Here is a 17,656-nt window from a genome sequence, read left to right as displayed (position 1 = left end):
GGGGCAGGAGGCTGCTGGGACGCAAACATTTGGGCTGTAAACTGCTAACGGGGAGGAATTTCACTGACAACATTTAATCCTAATGGCAGCAAAGTGATCAGGACTTTCCAAAACAAAATGGAGGAGGTTGTGATTTCAGCTGTGTTTTCATATTCACTCTTCTTGCTTTCTAAAGTAAATTAGTCCCTGCAGCTCCTTTGAAGGAACAGAGTGAAGCTCAAAGGCTCATAAATAGTCAAAAGGTGATATTTGATGAAGTAATTCTGCCTTTCATTGTATTCATAATATTGCTCATTGATCAATTAGAGTGGAAACAGTCGGAGGCATTCACAGTAACTCCAATATTCAAGCACTGTCACTAAATCACACAATGGGACTGGTTGACAACCTAGATCATACTAATTTAACACGTAACAACATTTTCCCAGCATTTCCTTGTGTATCGGTGGTTTGTTCTGCCTCTTTGCTCCAAACCAGCAGGTTGTTGGAGCCTCAGAGGAAGTGTTTTGTGTTACAGCTGAGCCCCAGTGTGTTTGTGGTGGAAACACTCTGACTCCGGTCCCTAATGTGGCCCCGGCCCTGACGCGGCCCCGGTCCACCGACACACACACAGCTCACACACACACACATACACAGACGCCCATTATCTGATGCAAAGCTACAATCCTTCATCCTGGCATAAACACGGGCGCCCATCAGAAACACACAGATGAAACAGAAATCTGCTCCAAAACAGATGAAACACACTTTTCTTTCAAACAGCAGGACAACTGAACAATCCCCCCCTACCTCCCCACCCACACCCACACCCACACACACACACACACACACACACACACACACCCTTTTAACCTAAACGTCTGCTCCTCTTGCCTTTGCACGTTGCCTTGTCCACTGTACTGTAGTCATTAACATATTTGGAGTGCAGCGAGCAGAAAGCTTAATTGTCCCTAATTGCTCAGCTAAATATGTCCTCTAATGATTTGCTTCAGATCTGTGGCTGCCTTTTTGCGCAATTTCCCGGCCGCTGGCTTCATTATCCTCGCCTCCTTGGAACAAAGCGTCTTCACAGGCTGGCCTTTCCCCCCCCCCCCCCCCCCCCTACATAACACAGACAGTGAGTGTGTGTGTGTGTGTGTGCGTGAGGGAAGTAATGGTTCCCTCTTGGACGGACGCACAATAGAGCCTCTTTGTCAGGGCACATGAGTTAAAGTGATTAGAAAACCAAATCTCTGCTAAGAAAGAGTGTTAATTGACCGCAGCTCACTCTTTCTAATCACTCCATAATGAATGAGCAGTCTGGGCACTTTGTTTTAGTCATGCTACTGTTGTTGTAGCTGCGTCTGTTTTCTTGCTGTTCTTGTTGTCGTGGCAGCTGCTGCCTTTGTTGGGCTCCTCCCTCTCTGTTTCACTGAGTCTCTAATGAGAGAAGTGAACAGTTCAGTCGCCCCCCACCCACGGGGAGGGCAGGAGGGTCGCTGCTGTGAATGGCGGCGCAGGCTAAGTGCTAATATTTTATGTCGCTAATAAGACGACAATAAAATGCATTTGGAGACGTGAAGGCGCTCATTAGGGCTAATACCTCCTCCAAGGCCAAACTAAATCAACAAATTTGTGTTTTGCGCCTAAAACTAAATTTGAGAGCCGATCTGAAGCAGGTCACCATGACGATAAGAATTTAAAAACGTCCATGACTTCTGGGATATTTCAGCATTTTCTGAATTGCAAGAAGTAAAAATCTAAAAGGAAAACCAACCAGATAGAGACAGACCTGGCAACTCCACAGGCAAAGTGGACAAGTGTGTGTTTGTGTGTGTGTTTAAGAGAGAGAGAGAGAGAGAGAGGGAGAGAGAGAGAGAGAGAGAGAGAGAGAGAGAGAGATCGGCATCGCAGAGTATCAGCACTAAGGCCTGAGGGTCTGACCTGTATCCGACGAGGGGCATTTGCGAATAGTGAAGATGGAGCTGAGGTCCTCTTCCTCCTCCGGCAGGCCCTTCTGCAGGCGCTGTAGCTTCCTGAGGCTCTCGCTGCGCTGGTGCTTCATGGAGCGCACATGCTGGATCAGGTTGAGCTTGGCCTTGGTGGAGTAGCTGCACAGCACGCAGTGGTAGTAGCACGCATCACCCTCTACGGCGTTCTCATGCTGCTGCAGGTGCTGTGGGACAGGGGGGGAGAGAGAGAGGGGGAGAGAGAGAGAGAGAGAGGTTATTACAGATGGCAGATAGCTAGCTAGGCACCACCGACTCACTTTCACTCACACAGTTGGCAAATGAACAAATCAATTCCCAATCACAGCCCTGTTGTTTAACATCCAGACCTCTTACACTTCAAGACAACTGTTTGGACTGTGCACTTTGTCTGTGTGAGTGTCTGTATCAGCGGGATAACAGGACAGGAGAGGCCGGTGAGGCACGCAAGCCTCAGGGGCCCGGCGCCGGGCGAGAATTACATCAGCCACCCTTCAGAAACTCGGGTCGGCGGCCTCATAGACGGAAGGGAGCATTGATCCCCTTCACTCAACACAAGCCTCTCGTCTCTGAAAAGGAAACTCCAAACATCTGCCTGTTTCACGCATGGGATGCTAAATATTGATCACGGCGAGTCAAATCCTCGCTCGCTTATGAGAAAAGGAGGTGAAGTCGGGTGGCGCTGCTGAGAGGAGCTGGAACATTCCCCGACAGAGGACAGGAAATCAGCGTGGGTATTGACCCGTCAGCCCCCGTCAGCACTTCCTCCAGGAATCAGCGCCGGCCCCCCGGCTCACCCCTCAGCCCACCCTCTGCCCCGGTACAACACGCCTAACGCCACAACGCCACAACGCCACAACGCCACAGCCCGGTGTCACGGCGCAGCAGAGTGCCGCTCTCATTACCTCCTACACGGCTCAATCAATGATGCAGGGCAAACACAATATGGCCCAGCAGCAGAGACACACACCGTCACTCTGACGCTACACACTGATTGTTTGGGCATGTTTACAACGAGTGTGTCGTGCCTCTGATGCCTCGCTGTGTCAATCACACAACTGATTCAAATCATTATGGGTCACATGATGAGGCCTATCTATCTATCTATCTATCTATCTATCTATCTATCTATCTATCTATCTATCTATCTATCTATCTATCTGTCTATCTATCTGTCTATCTATCTACCTCTCTCTCCCTCTCTCTCTCTCCCTCTCTCTCTCTCTGTCTCTCTCTCTCATACACATCTTCATATAAATCTGAATGTTAGTGGATGATTTTAGATGCGTTCTTATTTAAACCTGAAGTTTAAATCTAAATCAGTTTCCTGCTTGTAGAGAGTTTGCAGTCTTTATCCTCTTTATCCCAGTAAACCTGCTGTGTGTCCGTTTCCCCTCACGCTGCACTGTGAGACGGATAAACCCTGGACTGCTCTGTTTAACGCTGGACGGCTGTTTGGATGTCTGGAAAACCGTAAGAGCGATGGAAACATTAGACATTTAACCACATTACATCTAAATCAGGTGTTGACAGCTTGCTGGAAAAGAATCATAACAATATTAAGCCTCCCTAAAATGCTATTGTCCCTTTCTCCTAATGTTTAATTTTCTGACATTATTGTAATATTGCTATGGGCTTTTTTCTCTACAATTGTATTTCATTCTCTTTGGTTTCATATTTCTCACTTCTACACCTAAAATGTGCATTAACACACTGCTTCCAGGAAAAGGAACGGGAGCTTTTTTTTCCTTTTTGCGAGCCCCACAGCTCAGTGTAATAGAGTTATTTGGTGATTGTAAAAGGCTCTGTGCGCTCTCCTTTCTTGCCTCATTTTAAGCCATATATGATGTCATGAATAGGTGTTGCTGGATACTGCAGGAGCCCCCCCCCTCTCCCCCCTTCCCCCCCTCCTCCTCTTCCTCATTCTCCTCCGAGCGCACATATTGCATCAGAACTAAGGTAGAGTGAAACCTGAGAGACTGATTCAGTTGTAGATAACAGCAAATCCATTGTGCAAACGGTTTTCAGTCATAGCAGATGTGCTGAATAAAAAAAAAAAAAAAAAAGAAGAAGAAAGTTCTCGCTGCAAAATGACTCAAGGCTCCAAAAATCTACAAGTAGACAAGTTTAAAAAATGACAGCACCTGACCTAAACTTCAAAGCCCGTCTCAGGAGGCAGAAGAAAAAAAGAATCCTGGGATTTTTACAGTTTCCCATAAAAAGCTGGGGGTTTATATAGGAGTGAACCTGAGACTGGCTGCCTTGGAAGAGGCTATAACTCACTATAAACCTGAGCGGCCGGCCAGAGAGATGGACTCAGCCCAGCCCCCGGTGCGAGCAGCTCTGTCTGCCGTGTCAAGCGCTTACACCTGTAAACCGGCACTTTCACCAGCTCTGCACGGGCCGCGACCCCGAGCAGCCAGGAGGGCGCTTCAGCCTCAGCCAATAAGGGACCAGATCAAACCGCCGCTGCTTTACTATTCCACACGAGACGAAACCAAGCACACTCGGCCCATGAGAACAACAAAACTCAAGCACAAACATGAATTTTCACGGGATTCCTTCAAAATTATCTGTGTTGGAGACTTCAGAGATCATATCTAGGTGCAAAATCACATTACGGACACAGAACACTGGCTGTCTATCTCTCTCCCTGGCTCACACAAAGACACACACACATACTTTGAATGTGAAACATAATAATGCATGAGACAGGGACTATGTCTGTTTCCTATGAACCTGCAATGAAGCCTCTAGTTGATAAATCACCTCCAACTGGAGTGCAGGAATTTGGCAGCTTAATGAAAAAGTCATGTTGGGAGAGCTGGGAGGAGCCGGCCTGCCTGGCTCTGGGGTTTCTAAGCACCCAATGAGGCCCCGGCAGGAGGGGAGCTGTGGAGGAGAATAGAGCCGGCCAGGCCTGCTGGGCTTCAGCTCCACTGAAGTGGTAATTTACAGCAGCCGTACAGAGGAAGCACAGGAGAGCGAGCTGAGCAGGAACACAGAGGAGTCCGTCTGGAACCAACCAATGATGTGCGTGTTTATGTTTGTCTGCTGTTTAGACCCTGATATGATGATATCACAGACAGTGTGTTGACATAAACCTGAAAGCTTTGATTTCCCTGCCATTAAAGCATTAATCACTCTCCTCTAACCTAAACACAATGTGACTCAAATCAGCACAGATTGATGAAAGCTTACTTCAATTAACAAATCCAGCTTATGAAACTGATGAATCCAGGCACGTAAACATCAAAGAGTGAGACAGGTCTGCACTCTTCTCATACACGGGTTACGCAATACTTCAAGTGAGAAAGGATTTCACTCAATCTTCCAAAAAAGTTTTAAAAATGTTCTGCAGTAAATCTGGAATCTCAGTTCTTCTCGGACAATATTCATATTTATTTTTGACACGCTTTATAAGAATTGATATTTTAAATGAGGAGCTCCACAGTACGATAGTGGTGTGAACTCTTTTCTTTGTCTTTTCTGTATTTACTGAGTCAGAGCACCTTTCCTCTGCTTTCCACAGATCATAAAGCCACTCTCCTCTCACAGAGCAGCTCGTCTCTCTGTGGATGCTGAAGCAGCGCTCTGTGCTTTTCCAGGTAAAGAGAGACAGGGGCGGGTGTGGGCGCCACCCCATCCTCTCTCTCACAACTCTGCAGTGCACCTTGACCTGTAAGTGGGCAATCCACGCCTGTATCAGTTACGCCACCCACCCAGAGCACTGCATACATCTGCATTTCTATCCACTTAAATGCAAAGTAAAAGTGCACCTTTAACACATAACAGTGTGGCGGTGGAGAGTCCAGCTCACACGAGATGGAGGTGGGCATTACTGGAAGGGTGGAGAGACAGAGGCAGAGAGCCGGTAATTCCAAAGAATGGCTCCCAGTAGAGCAATATAATACAGCATCCACACGCAACAAACACGTACAAACAGCACAAACACGCCAAACGTCAGAAAGGAAGGCACGCAAACACTCACACACAAGTGCACGCGGACAAATACCATTATGATCAGGCCCTAATTTCCACCATTAAATTTGGCAGTGCTGTTAATACAAAATTAATGCATTAAAACAGATGACTATCCCTGAGCTAAATAGCTATCAATTCTGAGAGAGCTGCCAAATTCCACTGCCACTGACGATCTGCCTGGATATTGCTTTGTAATTGTCTCCCTGATTCTCTGCACTAAAAGCTGCTCTCTGTGTGTGAGTGTGTGTGTGTGTGTGTACATGGGCTCACAGGGACCAGAAAACTACAACTGCACACCTGAACACCCACAATGCACTGCGGTAACACTCCATGATGGAGAAATTGACAACACGCCGCACGCTGTCAGATCTTTGATAAGTTCCTTCAGGTTTTTCTACACTTGGTGGATGAAAACTAAGCAATACGTCTTATAAATAACCTATAGTGGCCAGGAGTTGAGTTTTCATTGTGAGAAGCCAGTTGGAGCCTTAAGACATGTCAGAATAAGTCAAGTAGCACCTCGGCTATTCAGACGCACTGATGTCATGGCAGCAGTTACACGCAGTGAGGTAATTGCGTTTGACTCGGAGAAGACACAATGAAATGTGCCTGTTGGGCTGAAAAACACTCCGGCTACAGGAAACACCCCGGTGTGACGGCCGCGCCTGCGGTGTGGATGTAAAGAACGTATAGAACCACTGCAGGATATCTGACACAAGCTGATTACCTCACATTTTCTCACTATAGGAGGAAAAATAACCTGAAAATGGAGCCCAGGTCTGCGTTTAACACATCCTCATGAGGTGGACATTTTGAGGAGAGGTTCTTTTGACAATGGGAGAGGGAATATGGTGGAATTTGGGTCTCGAAAATTACATTCAGAATGTAGTTGGAGACAGGAGCAGCCTGGGAATCCCCTGGAATCTAAGCAGCAGATAGTGTTCGCCTGGTGATTCCCTCTCCATGCAGCCGCAGGAACAGCAACAGCTCCAACCACAGCTTCAGTGGCTGCTTTGAATTAGCCGACGCAAGCAGCAACATGCCTCAAAGTGAGACTGAGGCTGAGGGGACCGAGCGTTCCCAGGCCCGAGCTGCCGACCTACGGCTTCCTGTACCTCCTCCACACCCTCGGCCCAACTACCCACTTACCCCACCCTGGCCCTCTGTCTCCCTGCACCATGATGTGCTAAGTTGCTTCCTCCGCTGCCTCATAGAAATGATCCATCACTAGCTGTGAATAAAACCAGGCTGCATATTTGTCTCCGGGAGGGAAGAGAGGAAGAAAATGGACCTCTGTGTCATGAGGGAGGTCAGCGAGGTAAAGATGGATCACTGTAGATGTCCTCAGAGAGAAAGGACTTAACATAGGAGGCCTAGGAAACAAAGTAGCCATGGAGGGGGTCACCCAGACACTTAAAGACAATGCAGCTACTGGTGCTCCACACCCACCACTCTTACTTACTTTAACATTAAATAAAGCAATAATTATTGAATTCCATTTGAATGAGTAAGATGCTAGAAAGTAAACAATGGGAACATAATTGCAGAGGGAAGGCAATCAATGCAGGCAGTCATTTGGGCCATGTTGATTGTATAAGCTGCCGTGCTGTGTGTGTGTGTGTGTGAGAGTGTGTGTGTGTTTGCAAAGCAGGTACAAAGCGATGGTGAAAGGGGAGTATGTGCGGTGACAAGGAGCTGAGTAATACATTCTCACATACGCAGGCACAGAACAAGAGTTGGGTAATCCCTCCTTCAATAATGACCCAGGGCTCGAAACAATAGCTCTCAATCAGCTGATCAATGTGTCCACATAATTCATGGGCGAGTCACTCTCTCTGAAAGAGGAGGAGGAGGAGGATAAGCAAGCAGGCGGTAGAGAGATCAATGCCCTGTGCGGTGATAACGAGCCTGGGTCTATGCCCACAGGAGCTCCACGCCGGCGTCCAGGGTCTCTCTCATTAAGAACATTTGGATAAGCATGGCTCTACATACATAATGTGCACTTCTAATCGCAGCCAGATAAACACATCCCCCCCCACCGTAATGAGCCCGGTCCTACTTTTGTGACACCCGGCTCTGATTCTGAAAGAGACAGGAAATGATGTCAACTCCCAAATAAGGAGGAAAAAAAAGAGTAAAGTAAATTAACAGCAAGCTGTTGCCCTCCTCTTTCAGTAGCTAATTAACAACTTAACCTCCTGGTGCTTTTATGAAAACCATGCTGGGAGGAGCTTGACTAAACTGTAGTACAATAAGTCTGCCTGCAGGAGGCGGCAGCTGGGTGGAGCCGCGGCGGGGGCACCTAACAACTGTTCCAGCCACCTGATGACATGTGAACTGGCAGAGGACCATATGGAAGTTAAATGGGGCAACTGTGGACCTGCCCGTCCATAACTCACAGCGCTGTGTCAACATCACCAGCCTCCATTTTGGACAGCGGTGACAGTGAGCGTTTCCACCGGACAGGAGGGGAGAACGTGTCCAAACAGGACACATGAGCCCGGCTAGGAGGTTCAGAAATATGAAAATGTGAAGCGTTTACGTTTAAGAGGGGCAGTAAAGTCTCTGACGGCTGTGATGGTGGAGGGACGCAGCAGAGGAAGGAAGTTTGCATGTCACTGACACAAACTCTCTGTGTTTTATCCTGGGGAGACTGGGGACCACCTCAGATATACAGCCCAGTGCCTTGCTCAAGGGCACTGGGCTGTAGAAGCAGACAAGGTTTTTACAAGAGCGACAGAGAACAAGCAGGTATCAGCTGATGAATACTTCAGCCCAGGATCTGAGCCCTTCCCCCACACACACACACACACGCACGAGGATGACCACATTAAAGAGCCACTCGTGTCACGGTACACACCACTCCCTGTCTGCTGGCTACGATATTTAGGCCAATAGACGACATTTGAACCTGAACCGCAGCCGAACTGAGCGCTCCCCCGCCTTCCACTACAGATTGTGAGTTGAGTACACAACTTTAGCAAATATACGTCTCGCTGGCGGTGAATGTTTATAATGCGAATCACAGAGACAGACTGCAGCTTGGTTCATGCTAGAAGTCTTATCTAATGTGTTTTGTTCTTCTGGTGTGTGGAGAGCAAACACACACACACACACCAACAGAATCTACCACGGTCCAGGCTCTCAAAACCAGGAATCTCACACAATAACACAGCTCAGTCTGCGTCCTCCCTGGTCTCCTGTGTCTATGTACGTAAAGTACAGACATACACCATCAAAACAAATCTCAACTTTGCTAATACAGCTGTGAATGACACTGCTTCTGTTTATGAAAGTGTCTGTGTGTGTCTGATAGGTGAGAACCCCATGACCCGCTGTCTAGATCTGGACCTGTAGGCCACTGATATGCTTGTAGTGTAAAGGTAGCGGCAGATCTGGACCCACACGTCTGACAACAGTCTCCCACACCTCCCTGCCTCTCGTTTGTCACCTGCCAGCTTGGCAGAATGCCCTCTGGAGCAGCTCCAAGTGCAGAATGAAGGAAGTTTGTTAGACGCAGACAGAGAATGGAGCGAGAGACGGGACAGGGTGAAGGGGAATGGGCTCAGATGTGAGAACGATGGGGGGATAGGAGGGGGGGCGTTGGATTAAGATACAGGCAAACACCACTTGTAATGATAAATGCAGTCAGGGAGAATTAAATTCAGAGCAGGAACATTAGCCAAACACAATTAGTCCTCCAGAACAAACATCAGACTGTGGCCTGAATGCAGAGGCAGATCTGTGTGTGAGGGACGGAGGACTCAGTGGTGAACTCCAGAGACAAGAACACGTCCAACGCCACCTGATACAGGATCAATACCTTTACAAGCACTCAATACTACCGTGTCTTTGTCTGTACCACGACTAGAGCGTGTCTAACTCCTATAGATGGATGGAAACAAAGTGATACTGTAAGATCGCCGGTGTCACTTTCAGGATGGATTGAGGCTTTCAGCAAACTCTACGGAAAAAGGTGTTTAAAAAAAGTTCCATATTCTGCCTTTAAGCCTTTTGTGATGAACCAATCTCCTGTTCCACCTTCAGTCTGACATAACAGCAGAGCGGGGACACAGAATACAGAGTCCTCGGGCTTGTATTATCTAGCTTTCACCCCAGGCATTCTGGGTTTGGTAGTGTAAATATTTCATTACCACATAATTGGTTGCTGCTTCAGGCTATGCAATAAACCAGTGGCGGTTGTAACACTGTGTGTTTTCTGACTCCTCCGTTCTTTTTTTTTTTAATGTAGAATTCATAGAAACGTATTTCGGGCAGAGTCAGAGATGTCACGAGCGCTGGGTTGTGTGTGTGTGTGTGTGTGTGTGTGTGCTGCCCTTGCTCCGGCTCCATGAAGACACTAACTAATTAACAGCCATGATGAGCTGAGGCACTGTCAATATTGAAGGCAGTCTTCGGCGCCCATCTTTATTAGTTCTATCACGCTGACAAAAGGAACAACGTGGCCTTGAATGGCGCTCTTCTTAAAATGAAAATTAATGAGTGGGGTAGAGTGGAGGTGACTACACACAGCCGGTCTGCATGTGGGCTCATTAGCATGCGGCGTGAAGTACCTCGTTGGAGTGAAAATGCATTGGAGTGTTCTTCAAGCGATTCCTGCACCGCAAGGCCACCAGCTTCACCAGTCAACCCATCTATACCTGACCCTCTTATCATAACACTAACACACTTTTGTCCTAACCAACCAGGTCTATAAATTCAAGCAACATGTTTGAAGTGGTGCGCCAAGATGAAACTCCACAGTTTACATAATATGCATAATGAAGTCAAGGCCTCTATGAAATGAGCCTTTATGCTCCATTTAGAGTCGGATCTGATCTTTTTGTCTTGATGGTTCACACTCACGCAGCCATTTCTCCACATGGAAGCGTCTCCATTTATATCTCACACATGTACAACCTCTCCCCGTGTCCCTGTGTGTCCTCGCTGGTACCCTCACTGTCGTAGCCTCTGTCTGTCCTCCATGTTTATTTTTACCAGACTGCAAAGTGTTGACACTGAATGATGACCACAGTGACACACACACACACACACACACACACACACACACACACACACACACACACACACACACACACACACACACACACACACACCCACCGTAATTTGTGATCTGAGCTTTCTCACATAGGCAGGGATCAGATATGGAACCATCTCTAGGACCGCATATGCAAGTGGAACAAATCTGATACGCAACAATCTGATTTGATTTGTTTCACACTGATGAGAAAAGCAAACTGATCCGAGTCACATGAAGATAGAACAACAATCTGATTTGGAAAAACTTCAATATGTGAGGCCAACATATGGGCGGCCTCCTGACCTCCACCCACAGGGAGGTTGTGCACTTGTGTTGAGAAATGGTGCTCGGTGAGGTTCTCCCCTCCCTCTCCCATGAGCATTAGCAAGTATATCACTAATACATCCGCGCCACGGCAACGCAGCTTTAACAGGGTCATTCTGTCCGGCCTGCTAATTAGCCATAGAAAAAAACATAAATCCACTTTCCATAAAAAAAAAAAGAAACAAAAGTGCTCATTGATCAGGTGATCAATCGAGGATCAATGACCTAAACCCTCATCATTCCCAATGCGGCATAATTACAGCTGAAATATGGTTGTCATCAGTAAAATCAAACACGGAGCCGGCTAATTGGAGCGAGCCGATCGCTTTGGTCAGGCCGGTAAAAAGCTTCACACAGACTTCTGATGGCCTCCCGAAATAAAGGCTCATGCCATTAGGAAGTGTCATCACCAGGGTCATTGTGCTGGCTGTCCATTTGAGGACATCTGATACAGGACATAGCAACCTGTCACATCTGAGTTCTTTATCTCCCCTCTCATGTAACATGTGCACATAAATTATCAGCTGGCACTAAGCCCACGTTTATAGGACGATTTGTCATTTCCCTGTTCTGTACCGGAGCCCTGCCCTTATATGACAATGCTGTGTTCGGCCGGTCATAATAAAAAAATACAATTTTCTCCTCCAGTAGCTGAGCGTTGTAAAGCGTCTGCAGGAGGCGGCGGTAAAGCAAAGAGGCGTGCCTGATACAGTAGGTAGTGAACAGGCTGGCATCTCTACAGCTACACCAACACACACTGTTCAATCGGGCAAAAAAAAAAGTCAAACTATACTTCAAAGGCTACCACTTTTCCCCTTCCTGTTTATTGATTAGATAGAGCTCTTGTTCAGTAATTGTGCAGTAAATCAAGCATGGTGAGCACTAATCTCAACCCCGGGAGGAAAGTGTTAAAGGTAAAACCTGCTGAAAAGTGCATAATTAAGGTGCTGCGCTCAGCCAGGGGAGAGCACACACTCCTCCCTCTCACATTTCTCACTCACTGCCTGCCTGCACAACCAGAGGCAGCAGAGAGACAGGTTGGAAGAGCAACGGGAAGTGTATACTGTTTCTAACCACCTCTCTCTCTCTCTCTCTCTCTCTCTCTCTCTCTCTCTCTCTCTCTCTCTCTCTCTCTCTCTATCTCTCACTCCCTCCCTCACTCTTTCACTCCTTCTCCCTCTCAGTGCATTCCCAACCAAAGCGCCGGGGGCGCCATGCTTGTAAAGAAACCACAGCCTTTTGAGTGCCTCTTGTATTTACAAACGGAGGCATGTTGGAATCAAAGGCATTACCACATGACATAACACATTAAACAGTTGGCAGATTGAGAATTTATAGAGTCAATGCGTCATCAGTGGGCTATAGAGGAACACTGCCATGGCTGGATCAGTGTAAGATGCTATTTCTGCTCGGAGAGACAAACTTACCTAAAGCAGAGAATGTGGATAGGAGTCCACTGCAGCGGCTCCCTCGCTCACTCTCCCTCCCTCCCTCGCCGTGCCTTTCCGCTAAACAGGCACACACACACGGCTCAGGCTGTGCTCCAGGTGGAGACAGCTATCACTTTCCCATCAACTTCCTGTTCCTCTGTCTCTCCGCCCACCATTTCTTCTTACGCTCTCTAGCTCCCAGTTACACAACTTAGTTTTGCCATGTTTCACAGAAATACAAAACTGTACCTCACTACTCCTCTTCTGAAATAGTAAAATCTACACAACACATTTTTTTTCTCCCTCTCCCTCTCTCTCCCTCTCTCGCTCTCCTTCTCTCTCTCTCTCTCCCTCCTCGTCCCTCCCTTTCCCTTATCCTCTTCCCAACACTCTCTCCCTGTGTTGCTGTTCTGCCTATTCTCACCTCAGTTTTTATTTCACCCTCATCAGCAGGGACCTAAAAATACATGATAAATGGAATATGATATTTTAAAGTCTTATCTCTTATCTGTTCTTACAGGGGAATAATGGGGTAGTTAATCCTGCAGATCCTACTCAAATTGATTAATCAGCACATGCGGACAATCAAATAAATGATTAATATTCCCCGGTCCTGTGGTCAGACAGTTACCCCTGAAACCATCAGTAATAATTCAGTAACCCTTCCCCGACCACAGGCTGCTGCTAGTCAGCCTCACTCAGCGCTGCTCCTCTGATGTTCTGCAGGACTTTGAACTCGCAGCACAGCAACTCAGAGCTAAACCAGTGTGCCCGCTACTCTCTCTCTCTCTCTCTCTCTCTCTCTCTCTCTCTCTCTCTCTCTCTCTCTCTCTCTCTCTACCAGTCTCCAAGCTGATCAGACTCACATGGCATATACAATATACATGACAGATCTGACAGGGGGGAAAACTAAGGGGAGCTTCATTTGACCGTTGCTCAAGGTAGCGGCATTAAGAGGCAAGTCTATAAAACCTGATCCGGACAATTTAGTAGTGAACGAGCGTATAGACAGAATAAAGACTCGATTAATCAGGGAGGTATATATAAAGTCCGGCCTTCCACGCTGAAGCTTTTGTTAGTGGCTTATTAAGATCCACTAACATGATAACAACGCAGTAAACAAAGAACAAAGTCGCCTTTACTTCAATGGAAGTGAATTAGATTATCCAGCAGATGGCAGCATAATGTGCAACAGTGACATAAAGTAGAGGATTTTTGTATTTTTTTCGTAACAACAACGATGTGATTGGTCAGTTGCTATCACGTGATACGGATATGACGGACTTCTTTCTCGGTTTTGTACAAATATCCTCCTAAGACCCCGTGTCCTCATATGTGGACATGACATTTTTCCTTCCCTAGACAGTATACATCATTGTGCTTAACTTAGACCTGTTGTCCTCATATCTGGACGTTTTTTGCTTCCCCCTGGTTGTATTGATAACACTTTTAGTTCTCTTTGTGTTAATATGTAGTACACATAGATCACATTCAAGTGGAAGGATACAAAATAGATGTCCGGGTCTCAGGAGGAGTTTAGGCGACAGAAACGCTAACATTACATCACGTATTCTACAATCTAAAGGTAATTATGGCTGTGTTCCCTTTTTCAGTGTCGATTTCTCATCAAAAGAAATTGAAATGCAAACGAACTTGGCAGAGACGATTTTCCAAAGTGAACTTTATCAAAAGATGACATCAGAACTGGCTAACAGACGAGCATCTTGACGGTTTGACTTTGTCTTTTGGTGAGAGTCAAAGAGCTCAAACACCCGAAAGCATCAAAGTACTGAGGCTGCAGAATTCAGCGGCAGAGGGAAGAAGGGCGGAGGTGAAGACTTTAGCACTAAGAGTATAAAATATGAATCTCATTCTGTAACTGTGAAGGATAAAAATAGTTCATAATGTGTCTCATGAAAGCCAAGTGCAGTCCAGGTTCTGCGAAAAGGAAATGAATCAATGCTATATAAGTTATATGACGCTCAGACGAGATAAAAATACACTAATTCTACAACCAACACAAAGCACAGCTGAGGCAGACAAGCCAATACGAGCAGAAATCACATTAAAGAGAACACTCACACCTGAAGTGCGTTATGTGAGAGTGGAACGCCCTGAAAAAATAATGCCACTGTTTCCCACAGCTGGAGGATCAGATGTCCCCACAACACAGACAGACTGAGGGACTGTTTACCAGCGATTCACCACACTGAGCACATGCTGGCCTGCTGCCGGACAAGGGGGGGCGGGGGACGGAGGGAGCGAGGGAGGGTGTGGGCTCTCCACTTCACTCTCCCATTACCCGTGCTGGTTCCCTTCCCATAGAGGTCAGAGGTCAGAGGATAGCCGTGTTTGCTGCCCTCCCTACATCTGCCAGCTACAACTGCAGTGACTGAGGGAGACACCGGGGGCAGCGCAGAGCTCCTCCTCCTACGCACACGTCAGCGTTTGATTTGCAACGAGGATGTTTACCTTCACATTTTACTGAAAAGAAACTCGGCTGCATTTTGCCCCATGCTGCCGTCCTAATCATGCAAAGAGCATCGTGTGCTTTATACCTTTTGTAAACGACATGCAAATTTGCATGAAAGCGTGGCCTGCAGATGACCTGAGAATATGAAACTATGGCGACACGTCAACACCAGAGACACGCCAAGGAAACCCAAACTCTCACCCAGTTATAGCCTAGGAAAATATAAATTGTTTACAACTCATATGATTACAAAATATGACTTTTCTAAAACCTTCTTTGTTTTTTCTGTGATATTTCCAGGCCTGGGATTTCAAACTAAATTTCTATATTAAATGACATTTCCAGGATTTCCATAACCAAATGTTCCCTTAAGTTATGAAAAGCCAGAGCTTTGTCCCTGTCCGGACCCCTGAGGCCTCCGACACACACATTCACATATACACACTCCTGCCCGGCCTGGCCCCCACCCTCCTCCCTCCTCGTGCATACAGGAGACTTGGCCTTTGTGTTGTGTCTGACCAGCTGGTTGTCTGAATCAGCATGTGCAGCTGTCCACTCTCTAGCACTAGTAGGACACGGTGATTCCTCCTCCGACTGTTATGAGGCGTCATAGCAGCCATTTAGACTCCGCCCCCCCCCCCCAATTCAATGAGCCTTTTCCTGACTTGATTAGCTCACGACTAAATCTCCTCATTGTGGATGGAATCTCATGAGTCTGCATTAACACGAGTAACGTCCACCTACACCTGCCGTCTGGATGTAAATGGTTACATCCTGTGATATTCACGCCCGCGTGATCTGAGCCAAATACCACCTCAGCACCACCACTGATGCCGTAAAGGTCCTGTTGTGCTCAAACAGAACGGCGTGGGCGACCTACGTTCCACTGACAGACTACAATCACTTTTACGGATCAATGACGTCAGCAGAATATGGAAACTGGAGTCTGAAAGGAGCTTCAGAAGCCGAGCTGAGCGCAGGTTGAGCTTTCGCCCCGACGCGTTCTCATGGCCTTTAACTGGAGAATCCTGGAGGCTGGAGGCTGAACTGAGGCAGAACCAACGTTCAGCCCTCGTGCCAATATACCTCATGATAAACAGCTTTGTCTTTAATAGGTATGAGCGTGGCCGTGTAGGACGCTGTCGGGGAAAGGCCTCGATTTTATATAAGCGTTACAGTTCACTTTGATCTCTTCTCTTGCTCCGCTGTTTATAAATCAGCCGCACAAATATTTATGAGCGGACTGAGGAAAATGGCTGGTCTGGTTTGTATCTCTGCCCTCTTTCCCTCCCTCCCTACTGTGCTCACTCCCTCCCTCCCTCCCTCCCTCCCTCTTGCCGTGGCTAATGTGTGGATGAGGCCACCGCAGTCGCACAGAGAGAGTGCATAGGCCTGAGGCTACATCCATCATATCTGCTCTGTTTCTGGATATCGTGCGGCCCTGGAGAAGGCTGAGCGACCCGAACCGACCAAGAGCACTGAGATATATACGATACCATATGTACAATACAGCAGAAGTGGTTCTAAGTGATATTGCTGTGATTGTAGGGGAGATTCAGATTACTAACCAAGGCACATTGTTTTTTGGATACGTTAAGTTAGAAACAAATACATTCACTGTTCCATTTGTCCCTTTAAAAGGCTTGAACCTGTCCAGTTATTGTTATATTTGTCCAGATCCTCGTGCATGTGTATCTCTAGTTGATCGGTTTCATAGCTCCGTAGATGAAGGCAGCCCTCTTTGATACTTACTGCCTCTCCCACCCTTTAGCTCACCTACCTGCTCCTCTGGCCAGCACACACACACACACACAGACACAGCAGGACGGGCCCACAGCCTCTGGATCCATACGCTTTAATTGCTCCCCCCAGCCCTGACCTCTGATCCAGATCGCCCTGATATACAGCATCTCTATTAAATTGGGAAGTAGGTAAATATTCTTCTAATGACCATCACTTCTAGAGACACCTCTGAAAACACAGATAAAAAATCAATCCTTTATTTCCCTTCTTTTTTTTTGGTTGCTTTTGCCGAGTATCACTTCTCTTTTTATCTCGACTCCGAAAATATGGAAGGCGACAGAGTAGAATGAAGCGTCTCCTCTTGTTTTCACGAGGCAATTAGCTTCAGGGAGACGCGTTAGATAATGAGATTACAAACCCGTGTTCAAAAGGAACAAAAATCTTTTGAGCAGCATCCCGACTGTCCTTCAAACAACACATTTAGTCCACTGAGCCAATATAAATAATCAGACCGCCTTTATCTAAATTGAACAGAATGTTGATCCTGCAATCTAGACTCCAGATTAATTCCAAAGATAACAGAGACAAACACAATTAAATAAAAAATACTTTTCAATGAGAGTGAACAAAAAAACAGGGCGAGTCTGAATGTGCTTGTGTGTGTGTGTGTGTGTGTGTGTTATACAGTACGAGC

The 17,656-nt window shown here is 46.9% G+C and overlaps 1 protein-coding gene across 5 annotated transcripts in view; it reads right to left on the bottom strand.

The window, feature by feature from the left end:
* Positions 1-17,656, bottom strand: part of zfhx3b (zinc finger homeobox 3b) — a 142,687-nt gene that overhangs the window by 56,517 nt on the left and 68,514 nt on the right. For all 5 annotated transcript variants that reach the window (XM_076155693.1, XM_076155697.1, XM_076155695.1 and 2 more), the window contains exon 5: positions 1,924-2,155. In XM_076155693.1, coding sequence (XP_076011808.1) covers positions 1,924-2,155 — 232 coding nt within the window. The remainder of the gene's footprint in view (positions 1-1,923; positions 2,156-17,656) is intronic.

This window comes from Genypterus blacodes, unplaced genomic scaffold (assembly GCF_046128005.1).
Source record: "Genypterus blacodes isolate CSIRO-AG114 ecotype Tasmania unplaced genomic scaffold, CSIRO-AGI_Gbla_v1 ptg000067l_1, whole genome shotgun sequence".
Lineage (NCBI taxonomy): Eukaryota > Metazoa > Chordata > Actinopteri > Ophidiiformes > Ophidiidae > Genypterus > Genypterus blacodes.
This window is presented reverse-complemented; position numbering and strand designations above follow the sequence as displayed.